Source organism: Balaenoptera borealis, assembly GCF_965194805.1.
Source record: "Balaenoptera borealis genome assembly, chromosome: 3".
NCBI lineage: Eukaryota > Metazoa > Chordata > Mammalia > Artiodactyla > Balaenopteridae > Balaenoptera > Balaenoptera borealis.
In genome coordinates this window covers 118,849,820-118,868,315 of record NC_138866.1, presented here as the reverse complement: position 1 = coordinate 118,868,315, position 18,496 = coordinate 118,849,820, and the positions used below count along the sequence as shown (strand labels likewise).

At 42.9% G+C, this 18,496-nt stretch overlaps 1 protein-coding gene across 1 annotated transcript in view; it reads right to left on the bottom strand.

Annotated features, from left to right (window-relative positions):
- The window catches only part of THSD4 (thrombospondin type 1 domain containing 4), a 572,383-nt gene that overhangs the window by 538,686 nt on the left and 15,201 nt on the right, over positions 1 to 18,496 (bottom strand). The window contains exon 2 of the mRNA XM_082383565.1: positions 5,954 to 6,061. Coding sequence (XP_082239691.1) covers positions 5,954 to 5,982 — 29 coding nt within the window. The 5' untranslated portion in view covers positions 5,983 to 6,061. The remainder of the gene's footprint in view (positions 1 to 5,953; positions 6,062 to 18,496) is intronic.

Below are 18,496 nucleotides of genomic sequence, written 5' to 3'. Positions count from 1 at the left end.
CAGTAAAGTGTTTTCTAAGTACATCCCAGAATTCTCTGTTGGAAAAACAGAACTTGGGGAAGGAAAAAGACAATCCTAAAAGGCGGGTTTCTACAAGTTGGAGACATTGATTCTGATCCCGGGGTGGGAGGGGTGTCAACGTTAACCTGAGTCATATAAATTCACTTGAGTATACAAGGAACAGGTAGCTGGCAGCTCAATGATCACACCTTGACTCCACTGAACCCTTTTTGGTACAGAAGGTTCTAGCAAATCCCACAGTCAAGTTCTGAGTGATGAGGATGAGTGCCAGGTGCAGCACTGTGCCAGGCATAAAGAAAAATCAATACTGTCTGAACGCCTGCCATCATTTTACAGGGGTGGGTTTGCCAGGGCAGTCCTCCAGAAAACTATTTTATTTCCTGCTAGCCTCTATGCCTACCATTCAGATGGCTCCTACCGGGCTTCCCACAAAAGACTCCAGCAGGTTCTTCCTTGCTACACTTGTACTCTTCTGCATCCACCAGATGAGTTGTGTTTATATGGAGTTTAACCATGGTCCCAAAATTGACCATGCCAGGGCTTTGTAATTACATAAAATATTCAAATAGTACACAGGCCCATGAAGCAGAATGCAGAAAGAAAGAGTAGTTGGTAGTTGTTTCTACACAAACGAAGCTGAATGCTTTGGAAAGACTCAATAAAGGCAAGTTGCCAAAAAAACCCCAAAAAAGAACTGGCAAATTAGGTGTGGATGAGACAACTGTAAATGATTAGGGGCAAAAATAATAAAAATCCAGAATCATTCTATACTCAGATTGCTTTGCAAACGTCTTTAGATTCCCATTCCACTTTAAAGAAACCCAGATGGAAACCTCAGATAATGCTTACGGGTGTGGTTTGTGCAAGAAAGACAATCAGGGGTTCACGCTCAAAGAAAAGTCCTTGGCCCCCATATCAAAAACTTGGGGAGTGAATGTACATGTGTTTTAAGTTAAAAATAAACTGTTAAAGGTGTGTGTCTGTATCATTTGTATGATCTTCTGCTTTAACCTACTTTTATAGTTAACTGAAGATCCTAATCAGGAAAGAAGAATCTTCTCCTTTTTTTCTCTCACACGAAAGATAATTATTAACTTATTCATTCAATATTCAACAAATATTTATTAACCATCAACTGGATAGTGGTTTAGATGCGGGCTACACCAACTCAGCCCTGCCTTATTGACACCCTGAAGTTCAATACTCAGGATCCCAGCCTGGCCTCTTCTCTTCCTCCTCCTCCTCCTGCCCCTCCCCCTCCCACTCCTGCCCCTCCTCTTTCCTGTTTTCTTCCTGCCCATATTTCTCCTCCTCCTTCACCCCATTTCTTGATCACTGGCATAAGGACCCTAATTGATCCCATGACCCTTCCCAATTATCACATATTTCTCTACTCCGAGGGGAGTCTCAGTTTTCATTCCTCAGCTATCACTACATTGGGCATTCTCTTTCTCACACTTACAAGTAAACTTTCTCAACCCCCTTCCTTCTTGTTGTTTGTATTCAGGATCTCTTTCAGTTCCCCAAGAACAGCCGCCTTTCTCTTTCTCATTTCCTCAATCCCTTCTGGTTGTACTTCTCAGCGAAGTAGCTGACAGGCATTACAGTAATATTACTGTGTGTATAGAGGAAAAGAAAAGCCTTACTTTTCAGAAGACTAAAACCAGACACTTGACCTAGGGCCATCAACCTGTAAAATGATCCAGAACTTTCCTTTGTAAGAGCTATAAAAATCACCATCTAACCCCGTAATCCCTCTAATTACATCGGCATTTCTTCAAAAACTACTATTCAAAATAAGAATCCCCGAATCAACTTTAACCACTTGTTTGGCATTTTCAATAATTTTGTTTTCCTCTGGGTTTTCATTTCAAAGATAAATTGTATCAACTATACAAAAGCACTCCATGAGGTAAAGAAAGAGCCCCTGATCAAGCAGACTGGCTCTAAAGAGACTTTGTTGGCTGGCCATGGTAGGTGGCCATCTTCACTTGTTACACTGCTTCTAGGGAGAAAACTGAGTTTCCTTCCACTCAAGCACTGAAAAAACACACAAAGATGTAACTGTCCATACAAAAAAAAGGCGAATAATTTGGAGCAAGTCTTTAAGAAATACATACACTTCTGTATTACTTAGTGTCTTTTCCTCTCTAACTTGTAACAGGTGACAAACCTTAATCTAGCCTTGACCAATCCTTTGGTCCAAACGGATTTCACTTGCCCTGAATTTTGCATGGCGTCCAAGTCTTGTCCAAGGTTCAGTGGCAACTCGCTAACCAGCTCCATCTAGAGTTAAAATCTTAGTGTCTCTTCAGCTACTGGGTTTAACCGTGGTTCTTTTGCTTACTACAGATTCTGAGCAGGGCAGAGACACTCTTGCTATGTTAATACTCAGGGCTTCTCCATCTCTTTCAATGACGGGGAGGCTGGCTTTCTGTTTCCCTGTGGCTTGGCAAGAACTGGGGAGGGATTTTTAAAGAAAATCTCTGCATATCAGAATTGTGAATCCCCTTAAATGCTTTTTCCTCTCAGGGATTTTCTTGGCAGCTAACTCCTAATTTTTCTCTAGTGTTTTCTCTATAGGTAGAGAAATCCTCCAGCTTTTCCTATTGATCTTTATGTATTTGGTTGCCTTGATAAGTATTAAAAAGCCCTTAATATTTGTGTTTCTCTGTGTGCTTCTCATCTACCAGTTTTATCAAAGACCTCTCACTCTTTTTTTTTTCTCCAGTTGTGTCTTTTTTTTTTTAATCAGTCATCAATTTTATACACATCACTTTATACATGTCAATCCCAATCGCCCAATTCATCACACCACCATCCCCACCCCACCGCAGTTTTCCCCCCTTGGTGTCCATATGTTTGTTCTCTACATCTGTGTCTCAACTTCTGCCCTGCAACCCGGTTCATCTGTACCATTTTTCTAGGTTCCACATACATGCGTTAATATACGATATTTGTTTTTCTCTTTCTGACTTACTTCACTCTGTATGACAGTCTCTAGATCCATCCACGTCTCAACAAATGACTCAATTTCGTTCCTTTTTATGGCTGAGTAATATTCCATTGTATATATGTACCACAACTTCTTTATCCATTCGTCTGTTGATGGGCATTTAGGTTGCTTCCATGACCTGGCTATTGTAAATAGTGCTGCAATGAACATTCGGGTGCATGTGTCTTTTTGAATTACGGTTGTCTCTGGGTATATGCCCAGTAGTGGGATTGCTGGGTCATATGGTAATTCTATTTTTAGTTTTTTAAGGAACCTCCATATTGTTCTCCATAGAGGCTGTATTAATTTACATTCCCACCAACAGTGCAAGAGGGTTCCCTTTTCTCCACACCCTCTCCAGAATTTGTTGTTTGTAGATTTTCTGATGATGCCCATTCTAACTGGTGTGAGGTGATGCCTCATTGTAGTTTTGATTTGCATTTCTCTAATAATTAGTGATGTTGAGCATCTTTTCATGTGCTTCATGTGGCCGAAAGACCTCTCACTCTTAAAGTAACCATAGCTCTTTCCCCCAGAACATTTTGAAAGCATTTAAACAAAAGACACTCTAGTTTTTGTTTGTTTTTTTCAGGTTAAAATATATTTACGTGGCCCTAGAAACAGAATGCAAAATGGTTTATGAGTACCTGGCTTATGAAGAAGGAGACTTGATGGAAATCTTCAGCTGAGCTCTCCCAAAGACTCTCCCGTCCTCATAACTCACATTTTCTTTCCCCAGTCCTTACAGCAGGACTGTTGGAGAAACGTCCTGCTGAGTAGCTCTGTTCGAACAATCCCTTCAGCAGGACCATAATCCTGGAGGCCTGTCAAGACTTCCAGAGTTCTGCCCGCAGGGTAGCAAGGCCACATCTAGCTTTCAACAACTCCCACCCTGCTAATTTCTAATCTGTGGGCAATTTCTCTGAAATAATGCACAGCTTGGAGGTGAGCCCACCAAGCCTCCCTTGAAGGGAGATGGCCTCCGTATCACAGATCATTACAGAGATTAACTGCAGGGGCATGAATTAAAATTCCAAACATTAAGGAAAAAAAAAACTTTGCAAAAGGGACTTCTCTCAAATGAAGCCTTTCTTGTACAGCCTGGGTGGCCACAATTTTGAGGGTCTTCAGTACTCGTAGGGGCCTTTCTGATGGCAGCTAGATTTACACTTGCTTATTACCACACGGGGAAACTTAGGTTTTACCTGCTGCTCTTTTCAATCCAGTTCAGTATATGACTGTGACCTCCACTTCTGTGTCTCCCCTTGGGTCCTGGTGTTCAAATATGCTGTGGTCCTAAAGTGACCCAGTGGTCCAACTGCACTTCTCATTCCCCTGTGGTTTTACAGCAGTATGTTGGAGCTTCCACAAACTGGATACATATTTTATGTCTTGAAATATCTTTTAAACTATGTTTTAAACTATGGCTAAAAAAATGCACCCATGCTAATTTAGATTAGATACCAAAGACTAACCCTGAAGAGACTTGGGCTGCTCTGTTCATGGCTAGATTCTGCAGAAGCCTCAGGATGGAGCTTTTCCTGCCTTCTCTGACTCTTTCTGACACACTTGTTTATGTCATTGATGAAGAAGCTAATAGCTCTGCATGAGTCTTTGGACTGCAGGCCTGCACACATCAATTCATGTAAAATTATACAGGCAGTTACAGACTAAGCTCACACACACACACTACACTCAGCGAAATGCCAGGCATGGGCCTAAGAGCATCTGCCTGGCAAATGCTCTAGCCCTGGTTGGGCCATCACACGTGGCACCGTCATAATAACATATTACAGACCGTTTTACTTTTCAGTGTAAGTTCTGGGCATTTGGGACTAACATATAGTTAAGGGGGGAAAAAAAAACTACAGGATATCCTTAGTGACTCAACTTTGAAACAAAAAGTTCTTCCTTTCCCTTTCTAGATTCTGAATCAATTTCTTTAAAGAGTATCCTGAGATTGCAAAATGAGCTGCATTGAAGAACTGTTACCAATTGCCATTACTTACCTGTATGGATCAATATTTTCTGAATACTATGCAGCTAAAACCAGTCGCAAAATAAACTAGATGCTGAGACTGATGTACAAGCCATCATCCATAAATCTGATTTCAAATTTTGATGTTTATCCAGACAGACTCATAAATCTCATAATGTGTAAATATTACAAACTCAAACATCTAAAATAAATTTCTCTTAATAAAATACTGTCGTTGGCTATTTATATGTTGAGATTTTTACATAGGATTTTGATTGAAGAATTTTTAAAGGGGTCTATCATCTTAAGGAAAGTTTGAAAACAGCCTCGATTCTAGAGCACCGAGCCCTTTCCCTGACTCTGCACTGAGGGAAATGAGCCAACTGGAGTTAAGCATTGATTTTCTGATTTGCATATAGAGACGATACTACTTGTTCTACTTACTTTGCATGGTTGATATCTGTATCAAATAAAACATACAGGTGTTAAGTCATAGATGTTTTGAACAGAAGGGACCAGAGAGGTCACCTTCTAAATACACTGGATCAATTAAGTCACAGTCTGTGGGGATACAGCCAGAGGACAATATTTTCTAAAGTTTTTCAGGTGATTCTATTGTGCAACCATGATAAATATCCACCAATCCAGTGACATCTTTATGTAAAAAAAAAAAAAAAAAAAAAAATCTGAGTCCTAGATGTTTCCCAGCAAATAGCAGAGCACAGCATCGAACCTAAGTCACTTGAATCTCAGTCCAAATACCTCTCACCACAGCACACAGTTCCCCAGGCCCCAGCAGCCTTTGTGAATAACAAACTTACTACACATATGTACACAGCATATCAAAAATATCTGTGAGATGCAGGCCCTCAAGGCTAGTTATTATAAGAAATATATAGTAAAATTCAAATATCAAATTTCTTATTTCCCTGTTCCTTTTTAAAAGGTCCTCCACTTACCTGAGAGACTCCAGGAAACAGGGAACCATGATGCTGGGTATCCCAGGAAAAGCAAGGGTTCCTCAGAGATGCTGCCAATTTTCTGCAGACGGGGGTGGCACTCAACTCCTACAGAAGAATAACAATGCTATTTTTAGCATCGTTTGCTTAGGAAGATTCTAGAGCCTAAGATTCTGCAGCTTAAGTTGGCCAATTAAACCAGAAGTAAGCAAATGGAAGACATTAGGACAAAAATACCATTGCCCAGTTATGCCCAATTATGGTTACCAGATTGCCCAAATGAAAGCAGATTATGTATGAACATGAGGTAACAAATTTATAGGACACTCAGCACAGTGACTGACCCATAGAAGATGTTTAATAAACTCCCATCAGTATGACTACCTCAGATTCTAAGCTAAGAGCAGAGCTGGCATTAGGCAAATGCGCGTTGGAAAACTTGCTCCATCCATTAAAGGCTACTTGACCACAGGAAAGTCATTTCACCTCTGTGTCTTGGTTTCTCCAACTGTACAGTAGGGGTAAAAATACAGCCTAACCATAAAAAGAAATGATGTCTGGATACATGCTACAAGACAGACGAACCATGAAAACATTACACAAGTGAAAGAAGCCAGATGCAAAAGGCCACTTATTATATGATTCCATTTACAGGAAATGTCCAGAATAGGCAAATCTATAGAGACAAAAAATACATTAGTGGTTACCAAGGTCTGGAGGGTGGGGAGGGGCTAATTCGAGGGTCTGAGGTTTCCTCCTGGGGTGACAAAAATGTTCTAAAATTAGATTGTGATGATGATTGCACAAACCCTGTGAACACACTAAAGAAAGTTTAATTGTACACATTAAATTGGCGAAGTGTATGGTATGTGAATTACATCTCAATAAAACTGTTCAAAAAATATGGCCTAAAGAACTGTGGCAGATTATGAAGATTAAATGAATGGACACATGTCATACGCTTAGCCCAGTGCCTGGAACAGAGGACGCTCAATTAAAAGTAGCTCTGCGGAATTCCCTGGTGGTCCGTGGTTAGAACTAGGAGCTTTCACTGCAGTGGCCTGGGTTCAATCCCTGGCTTGAACCCCAGAGTTTTCCAAAATCACTGGTTTCCAAATTCTTCTCAGGACTGCAAATTTCCTTCTCACTAGAAACGGGAGGTGGGGGATAAATTACAAGGACTTACGAAAAGACAGTCAGGAGAATCAGAAAATTCCATTTGCAGGGGGAAATAAGATTTTTAAAGTTACCACCAGCCCTTTCTGGGGGTTATTAAGAAAATCAACCCTCTTGAATGTAATCACCCCTAATTAGCCATCAGCAACTCATGAAATTACTCATGGTATTGAAGACCCTTAAGTTCTTGGGTCTCAGCCAAAAGTTACACTGAGATCCACCAGGAAGAAGGCCAACAAGTGCAAATTGGAACAGTTAAAACTCCTCTGAATCCGAGGCACGGTCTTCTTGCTCTTGGCTGGGAAGCGGATATGCACAAAGACGGGATTTAACTTGGGAGTCAGATGAGATCTTTGCCAAGCTCCTGATAATGATCAACTAATCAGTAATTATTTACTCATGTGGGGTGCTCAGGTCCTCTCCAAGGTGCTACGGAATTTATGAGATGAGGCAATGCAGAGTCTTGCTTTACAACCTAGCTTACATGGATAAGATTTAGGGACATGGAATTGTGTGGGGAAAGGTTGGTGTTATCCAGAACAACACAGGGTAAATAGTGTTATACAGAGACCCTGAGCATAAATCAAGCGAGTTCAAGAGAAGGAGAATCACTAGAGAGGGCTGGTCAGGTATCAGCAAGGAAGATGAGACTGAACATCAGCCCTTAGCCTATGTGGGTTACAAAAGAACAATCCAAAGAGTGCAAGAGTGTACCCATTGTAAACTGAAAGACCTGGATCTAAGACCAATACCTCCATTTATTAAGCAGGTGACCTTAGGCAATTAATCCTTTTGGCTTTCAATTTCCTCATCTGTAAAATGGGGATACTGTCTATAACAACCTCATAGGGTTGTTGTGCTTATCAGATATTTATTGAGACTCCAGGACCTAGGTGCTAGATACACACACACACACGCCAGGCATGGTCCCTGCCTTCAAGGAAATTACATTCTACAATAAAATTTATAAAATATTTATAAAAATAAATTGTGATAAGACCTATGGAAGCCAAGAAAAAAGTGCAAGGTGCCTCAGAAAGTATACTGGGCAGTGGTCAGAGAAGGTCCCTCTGAGGAAGACCTTTATGCTGGGCCTTGAGGGGTGAGCGGGAGTCAGGCAGGTGAAGAGGGAGGGGGGCATCCCAGGGAGAGGGAATTGCGCATGTAAAGGCACATGAGGAACTGGGAGGAAGAAGGAAGGAAGTAGCATGGTGGGAACGTAGCAATCAAAGGAAACCCCGGGAAGAGCTGACCCCCTACTGAGAAGTAGAATCCACAGAATGTGGAAAATGAATGGGTGAGGGGGGCAAGGGAAAGAGGTGTCAAAGGGGACTCCCTCCACCCCCTCCAGATTTCTGGTGGACTGAGGTAGCAAAAGGAGGTGCTAACTGAGCTTTTTTAGTTTTGTCAGGAAAGGAAGGGCAACGTTGAGGGAAGAGGGTGTGCTATAAGGCAGTGGTTTCCAAATCTGACAAGAAGTCAACCAGAAAAACATCTTAAATGATCAGAACAGTTTGAAAATAGATTTACAACCGCTGCTGATAACCATGAACCTCGTTCTGTGTATTTTGCCTTCAGATATTTGCTGGTAATAGAATGAAGCCATCACAATTAGCATGTCACTTTAAAATATGGTTCCTTTCATCTTTATGTCACCCTTTCACAATTTATATTTTGAGTGTGTGTTTTATGTGGTCACATCATACATTGATAGGTTAAAAAAATAACCAAACATAGATTAGCGTTGTACGCTCAAACATTTTTTACTGATGGGGTGTGCAATCAAAAAAAATTTGTGGAGGCCATTACTCTTGAGTGTTTTTTTGACCAACTTCTTGTCAGATTTGACTGGTCACTTTTATCTTATGAAATGGTTGATGAGCGGTGTCCTGGCACAGCTGGTAGCAGCTCTGCCATTTCCTGATATTCACCTGGGTCTCTATGATTGTGATAGGGAAGAACAAATCTGACTCCATGTTGGATCTGTTTCTTTAACTTTTGTATTCTATTGCTTTTTCTACGAATTAATCACTCAAGGGGTGTTGCCTAGAGCTTAAAGTATACATAATGGCCCATTCTCCAGGAACCCTGCCTCCCATGCCTGAGTGTTAAGTTAAAATACCTTTGTTTAGCTCACAGGAAACTTCCTGACCAGGCCTACCTGTGAATGGCTGCAGGAAGATAGAAATTAACACATCCCCTGTGGAGTCTGGCCGGAACCAGGAAATATTTCTAACAACTTATCACCTTTTTTACTTTACCTCCTCACCTCCCCTTCTTTGTTCTATAAAAGGAACTGGCATCCAAACCTGGGTAAGATGGTTCTTTGGGACACGAGTCCACCGTCTTCTCGGTCTGCTGGCTTTCTGAATTAAGTCGCTATTCCTTGCCCCAGCAGCTCGTCTCTCGATTGATTGGCCTGTCCCGCAGTGAACAGTATGAGCCTGGACGTGCTAACATGATTACTATGTGCTAAGTCAGCTCTGCTTTTCAAACTGTGGGTCACAACTCATTAGTCTGTCATGAAATCAACCGTGTGAGTCATGACCTGCACTTTTTTAAATGAAATAGAAAAGAACAAAAAAGAAAGTACCAGCATTTATCACACACAGTAAGGCTAAGTAAGTATGTCTCACTGTGGCTACCGGTCAGAAAAGTTTAAAAGCCCTGGCTCTGGACGATCAGAAGGCACTGCAGGATTCTCACCATGATGAAGGAGTAAAACTGTGAAGATGTGGCGAAGACACGTTATCCAAGCCCTGGGAAGCACCAGGAGAATTTTGACGAGATGGGGAAGAAAGAGCCCTTGTAGGTTCTGGAGCAGGGAGGGACCTGAGGAAAGTGAGGTTTCCCGCAAATCCATTTGGCAACAGCGCCGGGGATTGAGTAAACATGCTATCTGTGGAGCGAGTCACCTTTGGGGGTTTGCTCCTGTTGATTTATAACCTTTCTTAACAGTGAACAAAAAAATCGAACGATCTAGTTTCTGTTAAAACATATGTTCCCTGGCCGATGGAGGCCCCGCCGGCTCTCCTTTCCACAAAGACCCTGCAGGAAGGCTGGACAAGTCACCTGATTTGGTTCAGGCCAAAGTCACGGTCCCTACACACCTGGGGAACAGGAAGGATGTGACAGGAGGCACGAAGGCTTGGGATGGAGGGGACGGAAAGAGGGGCCACAACAGATGCAACCCAGGGCAGGAGCTGGCTTCCCTGACCCCAGAAGGGGCCATGGTGCCCTGGACATTGGCGCTGTTGTGCTGCCCCTTTCCCACAGGCCACCTCTGAGTATCCTTCCTGCCCCTTCTCTTCTTGGCCTGACCAGAACCCCTGGAAGACGCCCCCTGATTTCAGTGCACCCTAAAGAGAAGGGTCTGATCAGCCTCTCAGGTCTGGCTTCCGAAAGACCACCTTGCGGCCACATCCCAACCACAGACCCCAGATCCCCTTCCTGCCCTCCCTGCCGTCACGCATAGGCTTCTCCTCCTGAAATACCGTCTTCTTCCCCCAGAAATATCGTCTCTCAGAACCCCAGCCCACTGTGTGCGGCGTCCCCACCTGACTGGTACAGTTGTCTGTGGACCAAAGTACCAGGATGTCGGCTCCCAACATCAGTGTGTCCAACCTACCTTTGTCTTCCATTAACAGGAAAGTGGAAGAAAAGTCAAGAAAGTCAGGAATCCACTTTTACTACACAACACACCTGATATGCGATATAAGCATGTTATTTAATTCTCATAGCAAAACTTAGGCCACACAACGGGTGGAGGGTAGGGCTTGGACTTGAATACAGACCACCAACCATAGGGCTTCTCCTCTTTTCACTTTATTAGACTCACTACCTCCCACCTGGTAGAGAATCATAGCTAGACACTCAACAAATGAATGAACGGATGGATGGATGCGACCCCAAGGGGACTGGGTGTACCTCACCTCTTTGCTGGGAGATGAAACATTTCAGGACATGACTTGACTGTGCCATGAACATCACCTACAGCAAAGTGAGCCAAGATGAGCAATTTAATAACCTATTATTTCAGATAAGAATAATAATAATGTAGCTGGGGACCCGAGCAAACATCTACTGAGTGGTTACCATGTGTCAGATGGTTTTCTAAGTGCTTTATATTAACTCATTTTATCCTCACAACAACCCCATGAAGGAGGTACCATTGAGAAATGGAGGTACAGAGAAGTTAAATAACTTTTCCAAAGTCACCCAGCTAGTAGGTGGGAAAGTCACAAGGCAAACCCAGGCAGCCTGAGCCCAGAGTTTATGCACTGAACCGTCATTTGATACTGCCTTCTACCCACACACGAACAGGGCTGGCTTAAAGGATCAAAACAGAGTCTGTGTCTGCTGCTGGCCCACATCTTTTCCCAGGTGTCATCTCGACTACTAGTTTAGAGATAAAGGAACACTCTAGGTCTCAATGGATACGCTGAATGGATTCCTCAAGTCGCAACACATCAGAGTGGTCCCAGGTCTCCTGTAGGGCTGGGACCAGTGATCCTGAAGTCCTTGAACATTTGTATGTGGGGCAATCAGGTTACCAGCTAATGAGCTTTCAATACCTATTGGGGTAGGAAGCTTCGTGCCAGATACTACATATGACAAGCGGGGGTGGGGGGGATCCCTGCCCTTGAGAAGCTTACACTTTTACTGAGGCAGACAAATAAATACAAAAATACATAAATGAATATTTCTTTCACAACGATACATTACCCTAGACTGAGTGCCCAATGGCTGGTACAGGCAAAAGGAATGCCAACAGTCCAAGGAAGTAAATAGCACAGTGGACTTTTATTATTAGCACTTACGTTATTCTTTTGAGAAAGAAATATGCTTTCTCAAAAGAGTCACCATTAACAATACGGTGGGCAAATTTGCCAGACAACAATGGGAGGTACAGGACAGGGTCTAGAAGCTTAAAAGAGAAGGGATTATCATCTCTTTTAACCGATACCGGGCATGCTCGCTCTATGTTCTGTTTACGCTTGTCCCTCACTGGATGGGGAGCTTCTCAAGGCCAGGGATAAGTTTATTCATCTATTCATCTTTACTCATCTTTGCCTGGTACAGAGTGGCCCTGCAATAAAAGTTTGATGAATGAATGAAGGATGAACAGCACGTGTCTCCAATAGACTTTTACTTCTTAGGAAGCGGGGCCATGTCTGATTTCTCTCTAGGTGCTATTGCTGGTGCTCAGTGAATGGCTACAGACTGCCCTAGAGAAAGAACAAAGGCACCGGCCCACCGCAGATGTGTGCTGCCTCCACGGAGGGTCCGACCCTCCCAAGCCCTCTGCTGGCCATCACCACTCGCCACAGCCCTTTCAGGAAATCCTGCCTCAGGCAGCAGGGTATTCAGGAAAGCTGACCTTGGAGCCCCAGGCTCCCGGTCACCTTTCCAGTCTCCCCCCTACTGATGTGAGGCCAGCCAGAGGTATGTTCTCCTGACAATCCCACTGCTCTCAATCTCTGGTCTTTTCTCCCACCCCTTGCAAAGCCCATCCTTTTTTCCCATCACATTCAAACCCAGCCACAGAACTCATTTCTTCCCATTGAACCTCCATTCTGCAAACTGGCTGGCTTGCCCAGAGCATCCTGAAAACCCAGAGAACCTGAATTAGGTAAAAATGTGAAGAAGATCTTAAAACTCCCTGGATACTATTAAGCAAACACATTACAGTGGGTTTTGTTAACTCATTAAAGGAAACACCTTACTTCTCCTTTCTTCCCTGGAGAAACTAGGTAATCAGCACAGATTAGTCACGGATTTCAATGCAAACTACATCATTTTCATGGTCATCAACATTGATGTGGTGTATATTTGTTTTCAGTCCTAAAAAACGCTTCCCAGGTAACTAAGGAAAACAGTCAAGGGTAGAAATATCAGGCAGGCAAGACATTTTCAGTAAATGAGCCATTTGTTCCTGCTTCTGTAGAGAGTTGCTTTTTCAATTTCGGATGACATGATACTGCAGATCGAAGGGAGAAATGCATTTGGAGTAAGAGCGCTTTCTCTTCTCCAAATATTACTTAGTCACTTGATTTACAGCACTTGATAAACTTGGTTAAATTTCTTTACTTCTGTGTAAGTCGCATATGCAGAACTCCAACCTAGCAACTGCCACAGTGTGTCATCATGATTTGTGCTTTCCTTTCCTCCCCATAACAGGACACTACAGAAGAGTAAAGACTTTTCTCGAAGACTTATTTTTTATATTCCTGGTGCCTAGAACAGCAGCTGGGGGGCCCAATAGGTGTTCTGTGATGACAGAGAGAACTTAATATTCAATCTCACTCGGAGGACATTCTCTTCAAGCATGACCATACTACATTTCTAACGTACTGATGCCCAGCCCACAATCTGAATAGAGACTTTCCTGTTTTGTAGTGACTGCTAATTGTTTCTGAAATTAACACCATCAGTGACCTTCTCTGCCCTACTTGGACACACGAATAAACAGCTGTGATGTGATGCAGGCCACCCTACCTAGGAATCGAAGATACCTAGAGGCAGACTCCAGCCTTCGTCCCCACTCAGACTCAACCTCTCCCCCGCATCCTCTGCCAAGAGTGATTTGCAATCCCTGGATTGTAGTCATCAAAGGAAACAAGATCAGACTTCCACAGCCTGAGCTCTGCACAGGAAACACAGATTTTCTGATGTGCTACCCAAGCCTTCTCCAAGGCGATGATGAATCTCATTTCAAAAAGCAATATATTCTCCAGCCACCTTTGGTCAAAGGCAGGTGGCCATAAGACTAATGGCAGCTTTGGCTCAGGCTGAGCTCCCCTCCTGGTCCACCTTCCCCTCCTTGTGATATAAGGTCCTGGCATCTCCAAATGGCCTTGTGATATAAGGTCCTGGCATCTCCAAATGGCCTTGTGATATAAGGTCCTGGCATCTCCAAATGGCCTCTTGGCACTCTGGCAAACACCTGTGTACATCTACGTATGCACCACACACATGTACACACACACACGTCGGGGAAGTGGGTATGCCACGTGCACTAACACTAAGAGACAAACTCACAGACAGCAAGCATCATATTCATCCACAAGACAGGTCTAGGTGAGACTTCAAGGCTGGGTGGAACATAGCTAATATGATAGTCTTTTAGAAAAAAACTGTCTGTACAATTGCACATGTTTATTGAGGAAAAATTGAAAACTACAGGAAAACATAAAGAGGAAAGCTATAATTACTCATAGCCTCAGATTCCAGGTTAACCACTCTGAATGCTTTTGATGTTCTTCCTTCTGGTCTTTTTTCTGTGCTTAATGCTTAGCTATATTATCTATCTATTCTACATATATAAAATCACTTATACAGTTTTGCATTCTATTTTTGACTTTAAATCATAAACATCTCATTTAATCACTGTATAATAGCTCACCCCATGGAAGCTGGATAACATATCTAAGTAGTTCCCTTATTGTTGGAATTTGTGATGAGTGTCTTTATAGGAAATTCTTTATCTGTTTCTCTGCTTAGATCCTTATGGTAGATTCCTAAAACCAGAATCACTAAGCCAAAAGGTATGACTACTTAAGGTCCTTCTTACATATGGGTTGTTTTCAAAAAGAGCTTATCCACCTAAAATCCCACTGTAGTGGATAAAATAAACACACTTGCCAATAATGTTAGCATTATAATCTTTTTTTAATTTGATCCATAATTAGTTAGGGTGGGCTAAGAGCTGCAACAAACCATCCCAGAGTTTCAAAGCCTTAACACAACAATAAGTTTTTGCTCAATTCATTGTCTGATGTGGCCTGGAAGGGGCACACTGCTCTACACAGGCACGCAGGCATCCAGGGACCCAGTGTCTTTTCATCTAGTGGCTCCACCATTGTCTAGAGCCTCGGAATCCTCAGCTGGTTTTTTTCTACCTTCCAGCCAGTGAATAAACAAGGGAAAAGAGAAAGCATGGGGGATTGAGCTAACAGCTTTGAGAAGCCGTTAACAAATCACTGCCACTCATATTCTATTAGTCATATGGCCATACCTAACTGCAAGAGCGTGTGGAAAATGTGGTCTGTCCATACTCCCAGGAAACCTTTGAGTAAATAACTTTGCTTGGTACAGGGTGGGCATTCAGTGTGTTAGTCACAACAGGCCAAAAAAAAAAAAAAAGGTAAATCGTTTTAACTGTATTCCTTCAATTACTAGTAAAGTTGGAATCGTTTTTCATTTTTATTAGCCATGTGTACTATCTCTTCTGTGCATTTTTTACCTCTTTTGCCAGTTTTTCGGTAGAGCTCATAATGTTTTCAGTTGATTTTTAAGAAGCTGTTTCTATATTAAGGACATTGACCCTTATTTTGTCAAGTTCTTTCAGTTTGATTTTTGTCTTTTAATTTTGCTTGTAACTTTTATGCAAATAAGTTTTTATTTTGTCTTTAAATCTATCAATTATTTCCTTTGTGACTTTTCTGATTGACATCTCGTCACAGAATCACAAAGCACACAAAAACTGGGAGATTCCAACCCAACTCTCCAAATCCATTATTTTGTAATCATGATTCACAGATGAATAAACTGATTGCTCAATGAAATAAGCTGACTGGTGCAAAGTATCGCAGCTAATTAGAGGCAAAGCTCAGACTAGAGATTATTTTTATTGCAGTATAATTGCTTTACAATGTTGTGTTAGTTTCTGCTGTACAATGAAATGAATCAGCTATATGTACACATATATCCCCTCTCTCTTGGACCTCCCTCCCTCCCCACCCTCCCATCCCACCCATCTAGGTCATCGCAGAGCACCGAGCTGAGCTCCCTGTGCTTTATAGCAGGTTCCCACTAGCTATCCATTTTACACATGGTAGTGTATATATGTCAATCCTAATCTCCCAATTCGTCCCACCCTCCTCTTCCCCCCACCATGTCCACATCAGACTGTGGATTTTTAATTTTTATTGAGCGTATAATACCTGACAGACTGCGCTGAACACTTTTCAAACATTACTTTACAAGGTAGGTGATATTGATATATCCATTTTACACAGAAGGAAACTGAGGCTGTGAGCAGTGAAGCACTGTGTCCCAGGTCAGCAGAGGCAATATGCCCCTAGTAAAGGGCAGCAGCATGATGGAACCCAAGCCCACCTGCTGTCGAGTCCTGGCTTGTGTCAGCACTCCATTAAGCTGCCTCTCAGGTCCCCTGACACACTGCATCAGATACACATTTCCTGGAGAGCTGCTTGAGTTCACATTTACCGAGTGCACAACGCAGGCTGCAGCCTGGGCCCAGCCAGGGGAGCTGCTGTGTATGAGGTTGTGCTCTGCCCCGTTCACTCCACCACGGCAGCTTTGGCCTTGAGTCCAGCATATCATCTCAGTGCCCCCATGCACTTACCCGTCCAGAACACATCCCGGCTCCGTGTGCCTCGGCCACCGTAAATCAGCCGGCCACACACTCTGCCCTTGGTGCTTCTGAACATCAGAGAGAAGGATTTGCCTTTTCCTGCTCAGCTCCTGGGGCTTCTGCATTGACATTTGAGTTATGTCATTATTTTTTTAAGCGATAGAAATCTAGTCAATGATTTGTAGCAATCACTGCTGTGCGGTGTAGGCTGAAAGGCTCATATATCCTTACAGAGGGAAGCAAAAACCCAGCAAATTAGTCTTATTTCCTTGACACAACTCTGTGATGGGCTGGTATTAGGTAAAGCTGAAATCAGGTGCCATGATTAAAAGATTATGATAATGAAAAACAGACAGCCATCTTGTGAATTAGGAAATATTTTCAAGGAAACCAAGAGAGGCAAGTCACTGGAGTCAAAGGTCACCCAAAGGTCAAGGGGGACAGTAAAAGACAATTGGGTTTAGCAAGAATAAAACCGTTACCGTACCCTTTTTCTTGAACCCAATCGTCAGCAGCCATTTGAGTCTGTTCCCTGCCGGTCTCCTCTGTCTGCTCCCCCTGGGACCCAAACCAGGACTAGAAAAATATCAACCACAACCCATCCCCCGCTAATGAGCTCTGTACACTGGGTAAGCACTCTTACACTCTGACCTCTGATTATTATCTCATGCAGAGGTCTCAGATACCCAACATCTCAAGGCCTACCCTCTCATTCACACTGTTTTCCTGTACTTCTAGTTTCCTCCTGCTGATGGCCCACACGTGCTGAACGATAAAAGGACCTGGTCACCAGCTCCACACAAAGTCCTCTTCCTGTCGAGCTTTCCTACTTTGATGGTGGTATCACTATTCTTCCAATGAACAAAGCTCAAAGCCTACCTGGGCTTCTGTGATTTCCCCCTCCCATGAGCCCTAGACCCCATCTCTTGCCAGCTGTCAATTCTTTGTTTGTAACTGTCTCTCAGGTAAACCCTCCCCCCTCCTCTCCATCTACTACCAGCCTCTTCCAAATCACCATCCAGATCACTGCAGTAAGTGTTTCTCTGATTTCCCTAAGCACCTTTGCCAAAAATCAGATGGGCACACCTCTAGGTTCTCTCTTCTGTCCCTCTGCCAACACCACACGGTCTTGATTACTGTGGCTATAAATCTTGAAACCTGGGAGATTGACTCCTCCTACTTTCTTCTTTTTCAAAATTATTTTCGGAAGTTTGAGCATGACATATCTCAGTATGGATTTCTTTGGGTTTATCCTGTTGGGAATTTACTAAGCTCTTGAATCTGGAGGCTTGTGTCTCATCCTAACCTTGGGAAGTTTTCAGCAATTAGTCTATTGAGAACTTTTTCAGTCCTACCCTCTTTCCCCTCTACTGGGATTTCAAAGACCCAAGTGTCAGGTCCCCTGGGGATCTGCTCTTTTTCTCTTCCTCTTGTCTATTTTCTCTCTGTCGTTCAGATTGGGGAATGTTTATGGTTATGTCTTCAAATTCACTGATTCTTTCCTTTGTCATCTCCATTCTGCTGTATAGCCCAACCAGTGTGATTTTCTTTTGGTTACTGTCTTTTTCCATTCTAAAATGTTCATTTGGTTCTTCTTTATGCCTTTTGTTTCTTTGCTGAGACTTTATTTTTTTTCTCGTTTGTGTCAAGCATGTTCATAGTTGCTCACTGAAGCATGTTTATGATGACTGCTTCAAAATCTTCCTCAGATAATTGCCACTTCCCTGTCACCTCAGTGTTGTCCCTTCTCATTAAGCTTGAGATCTCCATGCATCTTGGTGTGACGAGTGGTTTTCAATTAAAACCTGGACATTTTAGGTATTACGTTATGAGGCTCTAGAACTTACTTAAACCTTCCATTTTAGCTGGCTTCCTCTGACACTGCTCCAGCTGAGGAAGGGGAATCCTACCTCATCACAGCCAGGTGGGGATAGAAGTCCAGGTTCCCCGCTTGGCCTCCTAAGGGGGGAGGAGGACTCATCATTACT